Below are 21762 nucleotides of genomic sequence, written 5' to 3'. Positions count from 1 at the left end.
GTAAAAGTTTTAACAACGCCGGCATCTCCACATCATGAATACGGATGCAGCCAGGGAGATCTGCCCCAAGCCATTTCTTGATGATATTGAAGTCTCTCATCCCTGTAACTAATGAGTAAATCTCTTCTGCACCACCTCCAAGGTGTTGACATCCTACCTAAAGTGTGGTGCTCAGAATTGAAGAGCAGCACATGCCTGAAGGTTTACATTTTGCATCAGTTACTCAAAGGGGTGGGGGAAGAAAAGCATGACAACAATAACTTTTGATAAATTTTATTGTGAATTGGTACTCCAAAAAACACAAAGAATGCAGCTTAGAACTGGATGACTTGGCCCTGGAAAACAAGCAGAGAACAAAGATTAGGAAACAGCTTAAGTATCCAGTCAACATCAACAATATTGACCAAGGTTACTGCCAGTATTCAAACCAGACAACATCCCCACAGTGTCATCCAGTTAACATCACCTTTTCTGTGATCCTTCACAAATCTGGACTCTCACATTTAACAACCTACCTCTGTGCCTGTTGTCAGCATCCAGCACCCACAGGAACACTGCAGAGTAAAGCTCCCTCTACACCCTCCCCATCAAACACTCCCAGGACAGGTACCAGCTCCCTCTGCAGTATTCTATCAGACTCCCACAACAACAAACCGCTTTCTCTCACTTGTACAATGATGTGGAGATGCCGGCGTTGGCCTGGGGTGGGCACAGTACAATTAAAAGACTGAAATTGTACAACACGAGACAGGGGTCTGGATAGGGTGGATAGGGGTCTGGATAGGGTGGACTCTCAGGGGTCTGGATAGGGTGGACAGGGGTCTGGATAGGGTGGACTCTCAGAGGCTATTTCCAAGGGCTGAAATGGTTGCTACGAGAGGACACAGGTTTAAGGTGCTGGGGGGTAGGTACAGGGGGGATGTCAGGGGTAAGTTTTTCACTCAGAGGGTGGTGGGTGAGTGGAATCGGCTGACGTCGGTGGTGGTGGAGGCAAACTCGTTGGGGTCTTTTAAGAGACTTCTGGATGAGTACATGGGATTTAATGGGATTGAGGGCTATAGATAGGCCTAGAGGTGGGGATGTGATCGGCGCAACTTGTGGGCCGAAGGGCCTGTTTGTGCTGTGGCTTTCTATGTTCTATGTTCTATGTTCTATAGGGCCAGGATGCAGCATGCAAATATTCCCGAAGTCTTGGGAGCAGGTTAGTAGGCCAACCAGACAGTACAGCTTCAGCGTGATAGTGTGAAGTGTCCAAAGCTCCCAGTCACAGATCCCAAGGGAAGGGCTGACACTCTTACCTTCCTCTTCTTATCTCCTCCCAGCTCAAAGTGCTTGCATCTCTTGATGGCCAGCATTCTCTTTGACCGACAGTTGGGCTCCACACACTCCAGTCTCAGCACAATTTTCTTTGTGGTCTTAGCCTGAAAATACAATGTCCACACATTGAAACCCCAGATGCTCTCAATTAATCCACACTATTCAACTTGTCCCAACATTGTGGAACCTCAACACCATTATGATGCCAATTTGAACAACACCTGACCTCTATTAACTGGACCCAGTATTTGAGGACAGGATTGGGTCGTCTGAGACACTCACTGCCAAACAATCACAATGTGACAGGCAGCAAAGAAATCACAAACACCAGGAGACAGCGGCTTCAGACAATGACAAGAAAAAACTAAGAAACTAATTGACATAAAAGTCACATATTAACACGTGTAGCTGGCTACCACCCCCACCAACAACACCCTACCCCAGACCACTTTTTCATCAGCTCTCCCATCATTTAAACACCAGTATTCCCCTGCATATTTCAACACCACCCAATAGCCCCACAACTGGCCACATCCACCATGTAAACGAGGCCAGTCTCAGTAGCACATTAAAAACATCACACTGCATGGCACAGAATACATTAGGAGATCCAACAAAGGGGCATGTATATGCACCATGAGGAAACGGTAACTCAAGAACAAGCAGTAGCTATTGGGAAACCCAGAATCAGTCCCTTACCAACCCTAACAAGAGCTTGCATTTCTATTGCACTTTTCAAGACCTTGGGCCACGTCAAGCACTTTACAACCAATTAAGTGTCATCAAGGCGATCCTTTTCAGTACTCAGCAACAATATATTCCGGTGATAAAGAAGGACTGTAAGAAAAGGGATAACCAGCCGTGGATAACGGAGGAAATTAAGGAGAGTATTAAATTAAAGACCGATGTGTACAGAGTGGCCAAAAATAGTGGAGAAGGAAAACTTTAAGAAACAACAAAGAACGACGAAGAAAGGAAAGATAGGTTATGAAACTAGGCTAGCTCTAAATATAAAAAATGATAGTAAAAGCTTTTACAAATATATAAAAAGGAATAGAGTGGCAAGAGTGAATGTTGGACCCTTGGAGGACGAGAGGGGGGATTTAATAGTGGGAAATGAGGAAATGGCTGAAACTTTAAATAAGTTTTTTGTGTCGGTCTTCATGGTGGAAGACACAAATAGTTTACCGAATATTAACGATAGAGGGTTGGTAGGAGGAGAGATACTCAATGCAATTAATGTTACCAGGGAGGCAGTGCTTGGTAGACTAACGGGACTGAAGGTGGGCAAGTCCCCAGGCCCGGATGGAATGCATCCCAGGGTACTGAAAGAAATGTCAGAGGTAATAGCGGATGCGTTAGTGATTATTTATCAAAATTCGTTGGATTCTGGGGTAGTGCCGGCGGATTGGAAAACGGCTAATGTTACGCCACTGTTTAAAAAAAGGAAATAGACAAAAGGCGGGTAACTACAGGCCGGTTAGCTTAACGTCTGTAGTTGGGAAAATGCTGGAATCCATCATTAAAGAAGAAATAGCAGGCCATCTGGATAAGAATGGTTCGATTAAGCAGACGCAGCATGGATTCATGAGGGGAAAGTCGTGCTTGACGAACTTGTTGGATTTTTATGAAGATGTGACGAGTGCGGTTGATGGGGATGCGGTGTTTTTGGATTGCCAAAAGGCATTTGATAAGGTGCCTCACAAAAGGTTGCTGAAGAAGATCGGGGGTCACGGAGTTGGGGGTAGGGTGTTAGCGTGGGTTGGGGATTGGCTATCCGACAGGAAGCAGAGAGTCGGAATAAATGGGTGCTTTTCTGGTTGGCAGATGGTAACTAGTGGCGTGCCGCAGGGATCGGTACTGGGGCCTCAACTATTTACCATTTATATAGACGATCTGGAGGAGGGGACTGAGTGTAGGGTAACAAAGTTTGCAGATGACACAAAGTTAAGTAGAAAAGTGAATCGTGTGGAGGGCGTAGAAGGTCTGCAGAGATTTGGACAGGCTGAGTGAGTGGGCGAGGATCTGGCAGATGGAGTATAACGTTGACAAATGCGAGGTTATTCACTGGAGGAAATAATAGCAAATTGGATTATCTAAATGGAAAAAAATTGCAACATGCTACTGTGCAAAGGGACCTGGGGGTCCTTGTGCATGAGACGCAAAAACCCAGTCCGCAGGTGCAACAGGTGATCAAGAAGGCAAATGGGATGTTGGCCTATATCGCAAGGGGGATAGAATATAAAAGCAGAGATTTCTTGCTGCATTTGTACAGGGCATTGGTGAGGCCGCAGCTGGAATACTGTGTGTAGTATTGGTCCCCATATTTGCAGAAGGATATATTGGCCTTGGAGGGAGTGCAGAGAAGGTTCACCAGGTTGATACCAGAGATGAGGGGTGTTGATTATGAGGAGAGACTGAGCAGATTGGGTTTGTACTCGTTGGAATTTAGACGGCTGAGGGGGGATCTTATAGAGACCTATAAGATAATGAAGGGGCTGGATAGGGTAGAGGTGGAGAGATTCTTTCCACTTAGAAAGGAAGCTAGAACTAGAGGGCACAGCCTCAAAATAAAGGGGGATCAGTTTAGGACAGAGTTGAGGAGGAACTTCTTCTCTCAGAGGGTGGTGAATCTCTGGAATTCTCTGCCCACTGAAGTGGTGGAGGCTACCTCGTTGAATATGTTTAAATCACAGATAGATGGATTCCTGATCGGTAAGGGAATTAGGGGTTATAGGGATCAGGCGGGTAAGTGGAACTGATCCACTTCAGAACAGCCATGATCTTATTGAATGGCAGGGCAGGCTCAAGGGGCTAGATGGCCTACTCGTGTTTCTTATGTTCTTATGTTATCAAGCCTGACAGGCAGGAATTGACAGGCAATGTGCGCACAACTGCAAGACCCATTTTCATAACGTTGGTTAATCTGTTTCAATGCTGTAGGCTGAGGAATGAATATTGGCCAAGACAAAGATGTGGGTGGCACAGAGGAAAGCACTGCTGCCTCACAGCGCCAGGGACCCAGGTTCAATTCCCGGCATGGGTCACTGTGTGGAGTTTGCACGTTCTCCGTATTCCTCTGGGTGCTCCGGTTTCCTCCCAAAGTCAAAGATGTGCTGGTTAGGTGCTTTGACCGGAACAGGCGCCAGAGTGTGGCGACTAGGGGAATTTCACAGTAACTTCATTGCAGGGTTAATGCAAGTCTTATTTGTGACTAATAAATAAACTTTACTTTTAACTCCCTACTTTCCTATGAAGAGTTAATACCTGTCAAGAAAACAAGGCACAAACATCTCAGCAGTGTCTGCCCAAACTCCCCATCTCTTACCTTTTTCCGAAATATAGGCTTTGTCTGTCCACCATAACCACACTGCTTTCTGTCATAACGTCTCTTACCTGTAAAAGATGGATTAAATATAGAACAAACATCAGATTCAGCACCTAACCTCTCACTCCATAAGAGAACAGGACACTGAACCATCGTCTTGGTGTTAGGGTATTCCAACAAATCCCACATTATGAAAACACCCAATACACCTGGGGCAGCACAGTGGTTAGCACTGCTGCCTCACAGCACCAGGGACCTGGGTTTGATTCCCCGGCTTGAGTAACTGTCCATGTGGAGTTTGCAAGCTCTCCCCATGTCTGCTTGGATTTCCTCCGGGTGCTGGGGTTTCCTCCCATAGTCCAAAGTTGTGCAGAAAGTGGATTGGCCATGGCAGGGTTAGGGCCTAGGTGGGGCGCTCTTTTCGAGATCAATGCACTCGATGGGCTGAATGGCCTCGTTCTGCACTGCAGGATTTCTATGGTTCTAATCGGCTTCCATTCACCAAGTCATCAGTTTGCACAGCAGAGAAGTCCGTGCATATCTGCATTGCACTTGGACACTAGTCAGCAACAAACTTTTTGCAGGTCAAGCAGGCTCTAGTCAGTGAGCAAGGGAAGCTTCCTTCTTCCTGACAGAGTTCCTCCATGTAGGCCAGCAGCTCTGGGACCACACACTACATTGCACTTGACATTCTGCGCAAGAGCCTGGGCATTACACCCAGCACAAATCCCCACCAGTGATTGCTAACTGACCCTGTGCGTATAAGGAATCCTTCCCCTTCTTGTACTGGGTAACCTTGTGGGGCTGGTGCCTACGACATTTCTTGCAATACGTCCTCCGGGTCTTTGGTACGTTGACCTACAAAAGAACATAAGTGGTGAAAATTACAACATGAGCTTCTGCCTTCTGCTCAACTGACTAAATCATTTGAATTTTATGGCAGTACCCTCAAGCTCTGGAGCAAAATGTCTCAGGCTTACACAATTAATTTACGATCCTCCACAGTAGAACACCTGTCTCCCCCTCCCCCCGAAAGATACAGAAATGTTTCATTCCAGCGTAGTCCCATCTCACTCTGTGAAGGTGTTTTTCATCGGGAGCCAGGCCCAACACCCCACAGACTATAATGACTGGGGGGTGGGGCGGAATCACTGAATCACCTTTGCCAACATGGATCTGTTACCATAAGGATCTATCTCTGACTCCCTATTTCAAACCTACTTGCTGCACCTCAGCAACATCTCTTGAAAACTCAGCTAATTCCAAGTGATGACACCTCTACCCCTCTATTGTCTCCAGATTACCATTTTTCCCCCCCACATCCAGTATAGAACAAAATATCCTCCAAACACTGGGACAACAAAAGCAGAGCCCACCACAAGCTGTTCCCTAACAATCGATTCCATCCCTCTCTTGCCAACTGTCTAAAACTGAACCAGACCATTCATAATCTGGGCATCATATTCAAGATGTGGAGATGCCAGCGTTGGACTGGGGTAAACACAGTAAGAAGTCTGACAACACCAGGTTAAAGTCCAACAGGTTTATTTGGTAGCAAAATCCACTAGCTTTCGGAGCGCTGCTCCTTTGTCAGATAAGTGGGAGTTCTGTTCACAAACAGGGCATATAAAGACACAAACTCAATTTACAAAATAATGGTTGGAATGCAAATCTTTATAGGCAATCAAGTCTTAAAGGTACAGACAATATGAGTGGAGAGAGCATGAAGCACAGGTTAAAGAGATGTGTATTGTCTCCAGACAGGACAGCTAGTCCTTATGTGTGCGGCCTCAACCTGGATCTTGGGTTCATGTCACACTATCTGTAACCCCCACGACTTGCCTGGGCTTGCAAAATCTCACTAACTGTCCTGTCTGGAGACAATACACATCTCTTTAACCTGTGCTTAACGCTCTCTCCACTCACATTGTCTGTACTTTTAAGACTTGATTACCTATAAAGATTCCCATTCCAGCCATTATTTTGTAAATTGAGTTTGTGTCTTTATATGCCCTGCTTGTGAACAGAGCTCCCACTTAGCTGATGAAGGAGCAGCACTCCGAAAGCTAGTAGATTTTGCTACCAAATAAACCTGTTGGATTTTAACCTGGTGTTGTGAGACATCATATTCAATCCAAGGTGCTTCTGACCTTGCCATCCGTCCATCGCTAAACCACATGCCTCCACCTCAATAACAGCACCCAACTTTGACTCTCTCCACATGTCTCAGGTGTTAAGGGTCAAGAGGATGCTTTCTCTCCCTAGAGGCTACCGGACCTGCTGACTATTCCCAGTTTTCGTTTTTGCAACCAAGATTCGACTATTCCAATACCTTCTGCAAACAAGAGATCATGCAAATCTATGCTGCCTGTGTCTTAATTCACAGTAAGTCCCATTCCCTGTGCTCCCTTGTTTTCAAATACCTCTATGGACTTGCCCTTCCCTATCTCTGCAATCTCCAGCCCCTCAAACCTGGGATATCTAATTTCCACCTCTAAAGTAGCTCCAATTTCATTCTCTCCCCCATTGGCTGCCTGAGCCCTAAGCCCTGCAATTCCCTCCGAGACCCCACCTCATTAACCGTGGTGGGGTCTCGGGGCGGCACGGTAGCACAGTGGTTAGCACTGCTGCTTCACAGCTCCAGGGTCCCGGGTTCGATTCCCGGCTCGGGTCACTGTCTGTGTGGAGTTTGCACATTCTCCTCGTGTCTGTGTGGGTTTCCTCCGGGTGCTCCGGTTTCCTCCCACAGTCCAAAGATGTGCGGGTTAGGTTGATTGGCCAGGTTAAAATTGCCCCTGAGAGTCCTGGGATGCGTAGGTTAGAGGGATTAGTGGGTAAATATGTGGGGGTAGGGCCTGGGTGGGATTGTGGTCGGTGCAGACTCGATGGGCCGAATGGCCTCCTTCTGCACTGTAGGGTTTCTATGATTCTATTCTATGATTCTCTAAGATATCCTGAGGTGGCTCTGAGTCTCACACTATCCCTCCTCAAGCAGCTAGGGACAGCTGGGTCCGCCCTGCCTGGCACACCCCAGCGATCTCAGCACCTGCTGCCTGTCCACTGTAGTCGGGGTCCCCTTCAGCCACTGGCTGCAGGCCCCGGCTCTGGCCGGCAGGAGCCAATCCTCCAGGATTGGCAGGAGCCGCCACCGCCGACTCCATCGATCCCTCCGCCGGTCCAACTACCCCAGCGGCCTGCCGGACACCGGAGGCGAGTTCCAGGGGTTGCCGGTGCCGGCAGCGCCACTGCGGGGAGCGGATGGCGGCGGATTGTTCCCGGACCTGAGACTCGGCTTCACTCACCATTTTCTCAAGCCGGGCGGTGGGCGGAAAGAGAGAGCGCGCTGACGTCACCGCGCATCTCTTATAGAGCGCTAGGCATCCTGGGATACGGAGGAGCGGCGGCAAGAGCTGCGCTGGGAGGACCAGGAGCTGGGAGGACCAAGAGGTGGGAGGACCAGAGTGCTGAATGGAGCCAATGGCCAGCAGGGGGAAAAGAGACTGGAGAGAGATTGATGGAATAAACAGAGAGCGGAAAACAGTGAGACAGAAATATAACTGAGGTTCCAGGATGTCCTGGATAGACAGGAACGCAAACACCAGATTCCCTATTAAATGTCACGTAGTATTTTTTTCTCTGACATTCACTAATCTGGAATGTTTCTGTTGTTTATTTTCAGCAATACTCCAGTTCAGTGTAACCCATCTAAAATGGTTGTGAATTAATTTATAAACCTCATTGGGGGATTATTTAATTCCTCAGAGTTCACACGACATTACTGCCCTATGTAGGGGTAATGAGGTCTAATTTCAGGGAAAAATGTCTCACATCCCAAGGAAGCCTGAAAAATGTTCTGCCCGAGATTGGGGCAGGGCATTTTACAGCTGTCCAGGGCGACTGGGCCCTTGTATAGACTAAAGTTAAAGTTTATTTATTGGTGTCACAAGTAGGCATACATTAACACTGCAATGATGTTACTGTGAAAATCCCCCAGTCGCCATACCCTGGTGCCTGTTTGGGTCCACTGAGGGAGAATTTGGCATAACTAATGCACCTAACCAGCACGTCTTTTGGACTGTGGGAGGAAACCCACACAGATATAAGGGGAGAACGTGCAAACTTGCACAGACAGTGACCCTAAGCCGGGAATCAAACCCAGGTCCCTGGCGCTGTGAGGCAGCAGTGCTAACCACTACTCAGGGACTTAGGACATGATTCAGGATGTATCAGGGAAAAGGGGATGTTAGACACTTGGTCTGTTGCCACCCATGTAATACTTCTGAAACTATTCAGTGCGGTTGTTGATGAGTGAGGTATCTATAAGAAGTGGGTCAATGACGGGGTGCCATGAGAGGGAGCTCTATCAGCATTGCATCTGTGTGTAGGAGGCCTCTGAGTGTTTGTCTATGAATCCGTTTATAATTAGGGCATCTATGAGCAGTGGGATTGTGAGTACAGGTCTCTGCTCACCCTTCAATCCCAGCTGTAATGTCCTAATTATGTTAGGGGTTGTAGGTTTTAACAAAAAGAAAAGAACATGGTTTGCACATGTGGATTCAAAGTAACATACACTAGGTTTATTGAAAGAGCTTTTCTCTGCATGGCAAAGAGTACACACTGAAAATAAAACAACCTGTGGCAACACCCTAAAGACAGCACCATTAAATTATGTGACCAGCTCTTAAAGCAACCTGCAACCTGTTTTAAATATATAACATTCCTCCCCTTTCTGTGCCCATGACAAAAAATACTACTACAATGTTATACATAGGATCAATAATACTTGACACAATAGTATGCATTATTAATCATTATACACAGTCAATAAGGAGGACATCTATTCCTCTTTGGTTGTATGCAACATTCTTGAATTTGACTGTCCTTGACCCGAGAAGTACCATTTGGACCTTCAGCCGACACTTCTTTTTTTGGAACTATTTCTGTATCATTCTCGCATAGTATAGTAGCACAGACAGTCATCGGGCAACTCAGATTTACGTCTTCCCTAGCAGCCTTCAGAACACTGATGACCAAATAAGTTGTTGTTGACGCTCTACTATCTCAAGATTCTGGAGGTAATAACAAATCAAATGTAGTTCTCAACTTCCTCTTTAAGAGTAGCCATGAGGTGGAGATGCCGGCGTTGGACTGGGGTGGGCACAGTAAGTAGTCGCACAACACCAGGTTAAAATCCAACAGGTTTATTTGGTAACACGAGCTTTCGGAGTGCTGCCCTTCATCAGGTGAGTGCAGGATTTGTTTCACAAACAGGGCATATATAGACACAAACTCAATGACAAGATAATGGTTAGAATGCGAGTCTTAACAGATAATCAAGTCTTTACAGGCGGAGACAATGTGAGTGGAGAGAGGGTTAAGCACAGGTTAAAAAGATGTGTATTGTCTCCAGACAGGACAGTTAGTGAGATTTTGCAAGCCTAGGCAAGTCGTGGGGGTTACAGATAGTGTGACATGAACCCAAGATCCCGGTTGAGGCCGTCCTTGTGTGCGGAACTTGGCTATCAGTCTCTGCTCAGCGATTCTGCATTGTTGTGTGTCTTGAAAGCCGTCTTGGAGAACGCTTACCAAAGATCAGAGGCGAATGCCCTTGTATGCTGAAGTGTTCCCCAACAGGAAGGGAACACTCCTACCTGGTGATTGACGAGCGGTGTCCATTCATCTGTTGTCATAGCGTCTGCATGGTCTCACCAATGTACCATGCCTCGGGACATCCTTTCCTGCAGCGTATCAGGTAGACAACATTGGCCGAGTAGCAAGAGTATGTACCGTGTACCTGGTGGATGGTGTTCTCACATGAGATGATGGCATCCGTGTCGATGATCCGGCACATCTTGCAGAGGTTACTGTGGCAGGGTTGTGTGGTGTTGTGGTCACTGTTCTCCTGAAGGCTGGGTAGTTCGCTGCGTACAATGGTCTGAAGTTGCGCGGTTGTTTGAAGGCAAGTCGTGGAGGTGCGGGGATGGCCTTGGCGAGATGTTCGTCTCCATCGATGACATGTTGAAGGCTCCGGAGAAGATGTCGTAGCTTCTCTGCTCTGGGGAAGAACTGTCTGCCGAAGTGTTTGTCTTCTGAGGAGTCGGTGCGGTTTTTTGCTGTGGTACTTCAGTACTGTTGATCGATGAGTCGAGCGCCATATCCTGTTCTTATGAAGCGTCTTTCAGCATCTGTAGGTGTCTGTTGTGATCTTCCTCATCTGAGCAGATCCTGTGTATACGAAAAGCTTGTCAGTAGGAGATGGCTTCTATAACATGTTTAGGATGGAAGCTGGAGAAGTGGAATATCGTGAGGTTATCCCTAAGCTTACGGTACAGTGAAGTGTTGAGGTGACCGTCCTTGATGGAGATGCGTGTGTCCAAGAATGCAGCCAATTCTGGAGAGTAGTCCATGCTGAGCCTGATAGTGGGATGGAACTTGTTGATGTCACCATATAGTTGTTTCAGTGATTGTTGCCATGAGTCAAAAGGAAGAAAATGTCATCGATGTATCTAATGTATAGCGTCAGTTTAAGGTCCTATGCGGTGAAGAGGCCTTGTTCGAACCTGTGCATGTCAGCATATTGAGGTGTGAATCCCCGCACCTCCACTACTTGCCTTCAGCACATTGGCTGTTCCATGTGTCTGGATGAAGAACTGGTTGTTGAAGGTGAAGACGTTGTGGTCCAGGATGAAGCAAATGAGTTGTAGAATTGCCTCTGGACTGAGGCAGTTGCAGCATTGCTGTCGTTGTAGGCGATGCTGGTGTAGAGTGCCGAGACATCCATTGTGACGAGGACCGTTCCTGGTTCAACTGCTCCATGGGTGCTGAGTTTCTGTAAGAAGTCCATAGTGTTGCGACAGAAGCTGGGGGTTCTTTGTATGATGGGGTTCAGGATGCCCTTGACATAGCCGGAAAGGTTCTCACACAGGGTTCCATTGCCTAATACGATGGGATGGCCGGGTGTGTTTGCCTTGTGCCTTGCAGTAGAGATCTCCAATGCGGGGTGTGCGTGGGATGAGAGCACGGAGGGTGCTCTGAAGGTCTGGATCAAAGGTCTTAATCAGTCTGTTGAGTTGACGGGTGTGTTCTTTGGTCGCATCTGCGGGTAACTGGCTGCAGTGTTCCTCGTTGTTCAGTTGTCGGAAACAGAACGGATTACTGCAAAGAAGTCTACCAATAACTGAATAACGAAGAACACTACAGACAGTCTGACCAAAGAACACCCGTCAACTCAACAGATCTCTACTGCCTCCTGAAGATACACAAGGCCAACACACCCGACCGTCTGATCGTATCAGGCAATGGGACCCTATGCGAGAACCTCTCCGGCTACGGCGAGGGCATCCTGAAACCCATTGTACAAAGAACCCCCAGCTTCTGTCACAACACTACAGACTTCTTACAGAAACTCAGCACACATGGAGCAGTTGAACCAGGAACACTCCTCGTCACAATGGATGTCTCGGCACTCTACACCAGCATCCCCCACAACGACAGCAATGCTGCAACTGCCTCAGTACTCAATGCCAACAACTGCCAATCTCCAGAGGCAATTCTACAACTCATCTGCTTCATTCTGGACCCAATGTCTTCATCTTCAACAACGGAACAGCCATGTGGACCAAATTTGCATCTCAATATGCTAACATCTTCGTGCACTGGTTTGAACAAGACCTCTTCACCGTACAGGACTTTCAACCGACCCTATACGCTACATACATCATTGACATTTTCTTCCTTTGGACTCATGGCGAACACTCACTGAAACAACAATATGATAACATCAACAAGTTCCATCCCACCATCAGACTCATCATGGATTACTCTCCGGAATCGGTTGCATTCTTGGATACACGCATCTCCATCAAGGACAGTCACCTCAGCACTTCAGTGTACCGCAAGTCCACGGATAACCTCACGATGCTCCACTTCTCCAGCTTTCACCCTAAATGCGTTAAAGAAGCCATCCCCTACTGACAAGCCCTCCGTATTCACAGGACCTGCTCAGATGAGGAGGATTGCAACAGACACCTGAAAGACACCCTCATAAGAACAGGATATGGCGCTCGACTCATCGATCAACAGTTTCGACGCACCACAGCGAAAAACCGCACCGACCTCCTCACAAGACAAACACGGGACACGGTGGACAGAGTACCCTTCGTCGTCCAGTACTTTTCCGGAGCGGAGAAGCTACGACATCTTCTCCGGAGCCTTCAACATGGCATCAATGAAGACATCTCGCCAAGGCCATCCCCACACCCCCACTACTTGCCTTCAAATAACCGCGCAACCTCAAACAGACCATTGTCCACAGCAAACTACCCAGCCTTCAGGAGAACAGTGACCACGACACCACACAACCCTGCCACAGGAAGACGTGCTGAATCATCGACATCAATCCCACCATCTCACGTGAGAACACCATCCACCAGGTACACGGTAAATATTCTTGCGACTCGGCCAACATTATCTACCTGATACGCTGCAGGAAAGGATGTCCCGAGGATGGTACATTGGTGAGACCATGCAGATGCTACGACAATGGATGAATGGACACCGCTCGACAATCACCGGGCAGGAGTGTTCCCTTCCTGTCGGGGAACACTTCAGCAGTCAAGGGCATTCAGCCTCTGATCTTCGGGTAAGCGTTATCCAAGGCGGCCTTCACGACACACGACAATGCAGAATCACCGAGCAAAAACTGATAGCCAAGTTCTGCACACATGAGGACGGCCTCAACCGGGATCTTGGGTTCATGTCACACTATCTGTAACCCCCACGACTTGCCTGGGCTTGCAAAATCTCACTAACTGTCCTGGCTTGTGACAATTCACACCTGCGCTTAACCCTCTCTCCACTCGCATTGCCTGTTCCTGATTACCTGTTATGACTCGCATTCCAACCATTATCTTGTAAATTGAGTCTGTGCCTAAATATGCCCTGTTTGTGAACCCAACTCTTCACTTACCTGATGAAGGAGCAGTGCTCCAAAAGCTTGTGCTACCAAATAAACCTGTTGGACTTTAACCTAGTGTTGTGAGACTTCTTACTGTGCCTATCCCAGTCCAATGCCAGCATGTCCACACCATGTTCCAAGGAAAACCAACCTTTCCAATCTCTCCTCAGAGCTACAATTCTCCATCCCTGGCAACATTCCAGTAAATCTTCTCTGCGCTCTCTCCAGAGCAATTATGTCCGTCCTGTAATGTGGTGACCAGAACTGCACACACTACTCCATTGATACAGTTCCATCATTATATCCCTACTTTTGTATTCTATACCGCTGCCAATGATGCAGAGCATTCCATATACCTTCTTTACAACCAAAAAATTTAAAACACTTCCCATATCCTAAGTTTATGTTTATTTATTAGTGTCACAAATAGGCTTACATTAACACTTCAATGAAGTTACTGTGAAAATCCCCTAGTTGCCACACTCTGGCACCTGGTTGGGTTCACGGAGGGAGAATTTAGCATGGCCAATGCACCTAACTAGCATGTCTTTTGGACTGTGGGCGGAAATCGGGAGCACCCGGAGGAAACCCAAGCAGACACATAAGAACATAAGAACATAAGAAATAGGAGCAGGAGTAGGCCATCTAGCCCCTCGAGCCTGCCCCGCCATTCAATAAGATCATGGCTGATCTGACGTGGATCAGTACCACTTACCCGCCTGATCCCCATAACCCTTAATTCCCTGACCGCTCAGGAATCCATCCATCCGCGCTTTAAACATATTCAGCGAGGTAGCCTCCACCACCTCAGTGGGCAGAGAATTCCAGAGATTCACCACCCTCTGGGAGAAGAAGTTCCTCCTCAACTCTGTCTTAAACCGACCCCCCTTTATTTTGAGGCTGTGTCTTCTAGTTTTAACTTCCTTACTAAGTGGAAAGAATCTCTCCGCCTCCACCCTATCCAGCCCCCGCATTATCTTATAAGTCTCCATAAGATCCTCCCTCATCCTTCTAAACTCCAACGAGTACAAACCCAATCTCCTCAGCCTCTCCTCATAATCCAAACCCCTCATCTCCGGTATCAACCTGGTGAACCTTCTCTGCACTCCCTCCAATGCCAATATATCCTTCCTCATATAAGGGGACCAATACTGCACACAGTATTCCAGCTGCGGCCTCACCAATGCCCTGTACAGGTGCATCAAGACATCCCTGCTTTTATATTCTATCCCCCTCGCAATATAGGCCAACATCCCATTTGCCTTCTTGATCACCTGTTGTACCTGCAGACTGGGCTTTTGCGTCTCATGCACAAGGACCCCCAGGTCCCTTTGCACGGTAGCATGTTTTAATTTGTTTCCATTGAGATTGACACGGGGGAGAACGTGCAGACTCCGCACAGCCAGTGACCCAAGCTGGGAATTCAATCTGGGTCCCTGATGCTGTGAGGCAACAGTGCTAACCACTGTGCCACCGAGTTCCTTTCTCCATCTCTGATTGGTCCCACTTTTTCCTTAACTATCTTTTTGCTCTTTGTATACTTGTTTTCCTCCATCTTGCTTGCTAATATATTTTCATGTCCTCTCTCTGATTTCTTTCTTTACTTGATCCCTGTACTTTCTATACTCCTCCAGGCTATCTGTAGTGTTGAGTTTTTATTATTAGCTTTTTTTTCTGTTTAATCTTCCCCTATATTTTTCTGGACAACCATGGGGGTCTAGATTTGACAGTACCATTTTTATTTTTGGAGGGGACATGATGGCTTTGTACCCTAAGGATCTCACTTATTAATGCTTCCCATTGATTTATCACTGATTTATCCTTTTGCAGTCTTGTCTAGTCCACTTCAGCCAAATAACTTCTCAGTTTTGTAAAATTTGCATTCCCCCAGTTTAAAACATTTACTCCTGATTTATCTCTGTCCTTTTCCATAGCAATACTAAATCTAACTAAACTGTGATCACTAACCCTGATATGGTCACCCACTGTCACTTCACCCACTTGCCCATTTTCATTTCCGAAGACTAAATCCAGAATTATGTCTCCTCTTGTTGGGCTTGTAATGCTCTTCAAGGATCTTTGTCAAGTCATCGTAAGTTTTGGTTCCTGGATTTGCTGGATGAACCAAGTTCTGGAGCAAATTGTAGGTTTTACTTCCTATTGTACTGAGAAAAACTGGTACAAGCAACTTGTTTCCAATTTTATTTGCTTGTACAAAGTACTGAAACTGCTCTACATGGAAACTCCATGATTCATTTCTTTATTGAAAGCCCCCATGGATCCTAATTGACCAGCCATTTCTCTTGCAGGCACGAGCAACTCAATACTGCTCAATATTCTTTTTAGTTTCTTCCCAGTACTTCCTTTTTACACTGGAGATTGTTAATTGATAGTTTTTTTTCTGTACAGCAGAACATCCTTTTTTAAAAATATACCAGACACCATCTAGAATCTCACCCTTCTCTGATTGGAAAGTCTCCCTCTTTTAAAACCAGACAGAGAGCTTTTGTTCTTATTTGTCTTCCTGGCACTCGCACTTCAATCTTTAATCCTGTTGTTGCTAATTCCCCAGCCTTCTAATTTTCAAAGTGTGAGGACCCAAAATGATTTTCTGTACTTAGAATCTTTTCTCGATTAAACAAAATCCTGACTCGACATCAATTTTCTTTCTGTAATGTTCTAACTATGCTAGGGGTTGTGGCTTTTAACAAAAAGAAAATAATGTGATTTGCACACGTAGATTCAAAGTGACATACAACAGGTTTATTAAAAGAGCTGTTCTCTGCACTGCACAGAGTACAAACTGGAACCAAACAGCAGCCTGTGGCAACACCCTAATTACATCACAATGAAATCATGTGATCAGCTCTTAAACCAAACTGCAACAATTTTTAAATCTATAATGCCAGGTCTCAGAGATTAGGACATGGTTGATTGACACTAAAGGCTGTTTGTGTGAAGGACCCCAGAACTCCTAGTTCTTCTCCTTGAGCCTCTACTCCTCAAGGTGCGGATTCTCTCTCCCTCTCCCCTGAAGGTGTTGAATCTCTGTCTCCCTCCCTGAAGGTGTTGACTCTCTCTCCCCCTCCCCTGAAGGTGCTGACTCTCTCTCCCCCTCCCCTGAAGGTGCTGACTCTCTCTCCCCCTCCCCTGAAGGTGCTGACTCTCTCTCCCCCTCCCCTGAAGGTGCTGACCCTCTCTCGCCCTCCCCTGAAGAAACTGACTTTTCCAGCTGCAGTACCATGTTGATGATTTCCCCTTCTGTACCCACTGTCAGTGTTCATTTTTGCTGTAATGGGACAATCAATGAACTTGTGATTAATCTCAGTAGTTAGTCAATGAAAGTGCTGCTGAATCCTGGCTCATGTACTTGCCACTCGGGGCACAGTTCTGTAGTTCGGTGATTATTACTTTTGCTTTTACTTCAAATGGATGCAGGTTCGAACCTGAGCAGCAACATTACCTGCTATTCTGTGTGAGATTACACAGAGGCTTGAACAATGTTTCACTTCCTATCCTTTGTGCATATTGCATTGTCCCACTCCCTCCACCCCAACTAGTGCCTTCATTGTGAACAATGAACTGTTTACAGCACGGAAGGAGGCCATTCTGCCCTCTGTCTGTGCTGGCCCTCTGGAAGAGCTAGTTTCATTTTGCTGTCCTTTCCCATCACCTTGTAAATTTTCAGTCCAAAGATGTGCGGGTTAGGTTGATTGGCCAGGTTAAAAATTGCCCCTTAGAGTCCTGGGATGTGTAGGTTAGAGGGATTAGCGGGTAAATATGTGGGGGTAGGGCCTGGGTGGGATTGTGGTCGGTGCAGACTCGATGGGCCGAATGGCCTCCTTCTGCACTGTAGGGTTTCTATGATTTCTATGAACCTTATACAATTCCTTTTGGAAAGCCTGATTTTCAGTATCTGCAATATTTTGCTGAGTTATGAATGGGAGACCTATCGATGTTTATAGGAACAGACTAAAAGAAGTGGTGTATAATATTCATTCAATGCATGTATCTGTAAATAAAATTGACCAGGAATGTATCTGAAGATTTGAAGAATGTTCTATACACATGGGGATGAAAGAAACAATGGGGCAAATTTTACCTTTCCGCCTACCATGGGAATCGGAGCGGGCGAGGGGCAGACCATGGAAAGGTCTGGGGCAGGATTTTCCAGTTTTGCAGTGTGCGAGGCTGGAAAATCCCGCCCAAAGAACAGATTTATATATTATCTTTCAGAATGATAGGACATCCCAAAGTGCTTTATAACCAGTAAAGTTTTTTTGAAGCATAATCACTGTTGTGGGAAACACAGCAGCTAATTTTCACACAGCAAGTTCCCACAAACAGCATAGCATCCCTACAGTGCAGAAGGAGGCTATTTGGCTCATTGGGTCTGCACCATTTCTCTGAAAGTGGATCTTATCCAGGCCCACCCCTCCGCCCTATCCCTATAACCCCACATATTTACCTTGGCTAATCCACCTAATTTACAGACCTTTGGACACTAAGGGGCAAAATTTTACCACCCCGCCGCCACATGGATCAGAGCGGGTGAGGGCCAGACAATGGAAGGGTCCATTGACCTCAGGTGGGATTTTACGGTTTCGGGATGAGTGAGGCCATAAAATCCCACCCTAGGGGTCAATTTAGCATGGCTAATCCACCTAGCCTGCACATATTTGGGCACTAAGGGGCAATTTGCCATGACCGATCTACCTGCACATCTTTGATTAAGATGAGGAAGTCTGAGGAAACCAGAGCACCCAGAAGAAATCCACACAGACATGGGGAGGAAGCGGAAACTCCACACAGACAGTCACCAAGGCTGGAATTGAACCCAGGTCCTGACATTGTGAGGCAGCAGTGCTAAATACTGTGCCACTGACAGTGACTAGATAATGCTGTTGATTGAGGGATTTAAATTGGCCAGGGCACTGGGGAGAACTCCCTTGTTCTCTTCAAAATAGTACCATGGAATCCTCCATCTGTCGAGGGCAAATGAGGTTTTGGTTTGACAAGATATCCAAAAGCAGAAAGACACCTCTGACAATGCTGAACACTGAAAATGCTGGAAATACTCAGCAGGTCAGGCAGCACTCTGTGGGACAGATACAGAGTTAGGCTGGGATTTTCCCATCCTGCTGTACTGCTCGAGTAGTACAGTGGACTGGGCCTTTAGTGGGACTTGTGACCAGCATCCAGCTGATCACAAGTCTCCGAGGCCCTTTTTTTAACCTTAGCAGCTCTGCGCTGGAAATCGGCATGGAGCTGATTACCCGATTTAGCTATTTCCAAATGATTAGCAGGCCCAGGAGAGGTTCCTACCAGCAGGGGTTTACAACTGCTTCCCACCAAAGGGGAATAGGTGTGCTCATCCTCATGGGTACAGAGGCCATTGGTGGTGGTGGGGATCCTGCTGCCACTCTGCAATGGGATCAGTGGGGGAGGGAGTGGGGATGATCAGGGCTGGCCATTGGGGAGGTGGAGGCCAATGTGCAAGTGCTGATGTCCCCACTGACAGATCGGCACGTGCACAGTGGCCCGCTGAGTGCACTGATTCTGGTCTCTCCAGCAGGATGAATCCCTCTGACGCAGTCTATGATGCACAGAATATCTGAGGTTCGTTCAGGTAAGTACACCATCTGGGCACTTAGTTTTAGTTTTTTTGGGGAGAATCCCAGCCTTAGTGTTGCAGGTTGATGACCTTTAATCAGAACTGGGAAAGGTTAGAGATGTAATAGGTTTAACCAAGTACAGAGAGAGTGGTATGGAAGGGAAGAATTAAAGGGAAAGTCTATTAGGGTGGAAGGCAAGAATGAGTAAATGACAGGATGATTATGCAAGGCAAAAGGAGATAGTGAGATAAGTTAAAAAAAATACCAAAGATGAATCTCGAGGGGGATGTAAATGTAACAGCAGAATTGGTACCAACAGCTGCTGGACTAATAAGTGGGAGTGATGGTAACAACCTGAAATTAGTGAACTCAAATGTTGAAAGGCGTTTTAATTCAGAAATGAGGTGTTCTCAATCTTAAGCTTCACTGATACAACACAGGAAACCAAGGACAGAGATGCCAGAGTGGGAGGAATATTAGAACAGCCCACGGTTGGAGAATTAGGTTCATGCTTGAGGAATGAATGGAGGTGTTCGAACTACCTAATCAGTATTTGGTTTCCCTAGTGTTAACTGCACGGCATGTGTCAAACTGGAGTTTGTGTAAACATCTGTGGATTCGTTCTTGATGCTATAACCTGACTCAGAGGTAAAAGTGAGCCACAGTTAGAACAATAACTGCTGCTGACACCTTAAGTGCTCGTTAATAGCTCGTGTTACAATAATCTCAATGAACTGAAGCGATGTCCTTCCAAACCCAAACTGGCCATTTCTTATTAAGCTACTCCTCAGGATAGCTTCCACCATTCTGCCTATTATGAGAACAATCTAAATAATCAACTTTCTGTTTCAGAAGTGAGAGTGCTATCTCTGAGCTACAGGCATCACCTGCACAAAGATCATCGAGCAGTCAGTTTGGAGACACCGGGTACAGAATGGCAGCAAACAGGAGGGGGCAGCAAGGGAATGTGTGAATACAAATTCATTTAAATAAAAACTGCCCTCTGATGGAAATGAGGAACTTATTTAGTAGTTCCTGGCACAGGGTGGAGCTACCACTGTTTCAGATAAATTAAAGTGTGAGAGAAAACAGTTGAACTGATTCTGGTGGCTATACATGGATAGTTAGAAGGTAAGTAATAAGAAACAAGGATTCTTTCTGTATGTGTGCTCTGTGTAACAACCTGTAGATTGCATTTCAATCCAACTTGCATTTTCACAAGGGGTGTGGGTAGGTGGTTTTTTTTGTGGGTTGGTTCTTTTTCCTGTTTGGATTTGGGGAACTGCAGCATTGTAAATGTATTTGATAAGTATTTCTGCAAGCCAGACCTACTGAGTGAATGATGGGGAGAGGGGTCTCTGTGTTTCTCCTGGTTCCCTTGGTTCGCAATTTACCCAAGTGTGGACTGAGTCTGCTGTGCTCTCCTCTGTACTCTCCAGCCCCTGCTCCCCCAGTATCTCATGGTTAAGCTGCCGCTGTCTGCAGTGCAGCAAGGCTGTGTCTAACTTAATCGAAGGTGTGATTCTTTCAAAACCACCAGTAAATGTGCAAAGAAACACAAATAAATATTTCAACTTTTGCCACACAGTTATTTACACATAGGCCAACAGTAACCTGCTTTTAAAACTAATTTCTCACCCTTATTTTAGTTATCTTTCCACTGAAGTTTACCCCTTTAACTTGGGAGTAGAAATTTAAACCTTGCTTTAAACAGCGATCTAAAAACTTGCTGCAATGGTCACATACCAAAAGAAAGAAATCTCTCAGTGCCAATACTGAGGAAAGACAGCACTGCCAGAGGTACTGCCTTTCAGATCTGATACTTTAAACTGAGGCCCTGTCCATGGCTCAATTCCTTAAAAGCACAAAAGACAGGGGCAATCGTAGGCCAGTTAACCCTTCAAGACTCATCCATTAATCAGAGCGATCGTGGCTGAACATGTATATCAACTCCAATTTCTACACTGTCCCAAACTCCATCATTCTGAGTCCTGAAAATACTCATCGATTGAGCATTCGCAGCTCTCCAGAGAATCCCATGGTGTGAGTGAGAATATTGAATAAGAGCCATGGAGTTCTCCCAGGCTTCATGGCTGATATCTATCCTTCAGTAAACATTACTAAAAAATGGACAGGTTCATTATGACATTGCTGTTAGTGAGATTTTACAGAGCTGGGTGTTTCCAACATTTTAAACTATTCGTCATGAAGCCCTTTTTAAAAATTCATTCATGGGACATCAGTGTCGCTGGCTGGCCAGCATTTATTGCCCATCCCTTGTTGCCCTTGAGAAGGTGGTGGTGAGCTGCCTTCTTGAATTGCTGCAGTCCATGTTCTGTGGGTTGACCCTCAATGCCGTTAGCGAGGGAATTCCAGGATTTTGACCCAGCGACTGTGAAGGAACGGTGATATATTTCCAAGTCAGGATGGTGAGTGGCTTGGAGGGGAACTTGCAGGTGGTGGTGTTCCCATTTTTTTGCTGCCTTTGTCCTTCTAAACGGAAGTGGTCGTGGGTTTGGAAGGTGCTGTCTAAGGATTCTTGGTGA

At 46.4% G+C, this 21762-nt stretch overlaps 2 protein-coding genes across 2 annotated transcripts in view; one reads left to right on the top strand and one right to left on the bottom strand.

The window, feature by feature from the left end:
* Positions 1-257: 257 nt before the first annotated feature.
* rpl36a (ribosomal protein L36A) lies at positions 258-8106 on the bottom strand. The gene is made up of 5 exons (XM_078211210.1): positions 7948-8106; positions 5398-5503; positions 4646-4713; positions 1299-1421; positions 258-335 (listed from the first exon to the last, which is right to left on the bottom strand). Exons 1-5 carry the CDS (start codon positions 7948-7950, stop codon positions 315-317), a joined length of 321 nt encoding a protein of 106 aa, XP_078067336.1. The 5' UTR covers positions 7951-8106; the 3' UTR covers positions 258-314.
* Positions 8107-20217: 12111 nt separating this feature from the next.
* Positions 20218-21762, top strand: part of btk (Bruton agammaglobulinemia tyrosine kinase) — a 162102-nt gene continuing 160557 nt past the window's right edge. Inside the window, exon 1 of the mRNA XM_078211205.1 lies at positions 20218-20347. The gene's annotated coding sequence lies outside the window, so the exon portion shown is untranslated. The remainder of the gene's footprint in view (positions 20348-21762) is intronic.

The sequence above is a fragment of the Mustelus asterias genome, chromosome 4, assembly GCF_964213995.1.
Source record: "Mustelus asterias chromosome 4, sMusAst1.hap1.1, whole genome shotgun sequence".
Taxonomy (NCBI): Eukaryota; Metazoa; Chordata; class Chondrichthyes; order Carcharhiniformes; family Triakidae; genus Mustelus; species Mustelus asterias.
This window is presented reverse-complemented; position numbering and strand designations above follow the sequence as displayed.